At 32.4% G+C, this 1,023-nt stretch overlaps 1 protein-coding gene across 1 annotated transcript; it reads right to left on the bottom strand.

Annotated features, from left to right (window-relative positions):
• Positions 1-45: 45 nt before the first annotated feature.
• On the bottom strand, positions 46-808 carry LOC124891100 (protein TIC 214-like; the record flags this gene model as incomplete). The annotated part of the gene is made up of 1 exon (XM_047402912.1): positions 46-808. A coding segment is annotated over exon 1 (674 nt), but the record flags the coding sequence as incomplete, so codon positions are not given.
• Between the last annotated feature and the right edge of the window lie 215 nt (positions 809-1,023).

Genomic DNA, 1,023 nt, shown 5'->3' with positions numbered 1-1,023 from the left:
AAAAAGGGGGGAATGCGCATTTGCTTGAAATAGTTTCCAAATAACTGTTTTTCGCCTTTGGCCCGCATAGAGCCTGTAATTATACCTCGCCGAAAATCGGATTGTTGCGAATAGATTATTAAAGGCACTTCCTCGTTGGTCTCATCAGGATCCTTCTTCTCATTGTTGGCAGTAAAAATAACTACACGTTTGAATTTTCTTAAACGAATTTGATAATCCACTGATAGGCCATCTTCAAATTTACCCAATTGTTGGTCCAATTCGGTGATTAATTTACATGACCAGCGAGGGTTTTTTTTACTGATTTCGTTTATTCCAATCGATTTATTTCCAGATTTTGTCTCATTAGGATCAATTGCGTTGAATACAAATGTTAAAAATTTAGTTCTTTTTTCTGAATTCGTTCTTACCTGTTCTTGGTCTAAAAATAAAGAAAGGCCTTTCAAATTTAAACTCGATTTTGGTTCGTTACCAAATTCATTGATTAAAGTTAAGAACTCATCAATTTCTGTTGATAATGTTTTTTTATCAATCGTATCCACTTTTTGTTCAAATTCTTGGTAATCAGTATTCGGAAGAAAGATAGTATGAATCCTATTTAGTCTAACTCTCTCTTTCAAATTTTCTAGCGAATTATTGTTTATGATTGAAAGTGAAACCCCTTTTTTGATTGTTTCTCGATATGGTCCATTTAACAAAGGATCGTACATTTTAGGCATGTATTCTTTTTTAGTATCATCATTACACAATCTAGTCCTTGTTTCAAGTATATCCAGAGAAAGAGATTCCAAGTCTAGAACTTCAAGTCGATTTAAAAATTCCTTAGTCAAATTATTACTTTTTTCTTTGTTGGTAGAAACCCACTGATTGTCCAGTTCATGAGGGAGCGTTTTTTGGAGTGACAATAGGGGTATCTTTCTTTTTATAATTTTCAAAAAAGTTGATAAACTTGGCGGGTATGTAAAATATATTCTTTGTTTTCCATCACTTTTACATGTGTCAAAAAAATATTGTGACATTTCA

The sequence above is a fragment of the Capsicum annuum genome, unplaced genomic scaffold (genome assembly GCF_002878395.1).
Source record: "Capsicum annuum cultivar UCD-10X-F1 unplaced genomic scaffold, UCD10Xv1.1 ctg30447, whole genome shotgun sequence".
Taxonomy (NCBI): Eukaryota; Viridiplantae; Streptophyta; class Magnoliopsida; order Solanales; family Solanaceae; genus Capsicum; species Capsicum annuum.
The sequence above is the reverse complement of the archived record's forward strand: the minus strand, read 5'-3'. Positions and strand labels throughout refer to the sequence as shown.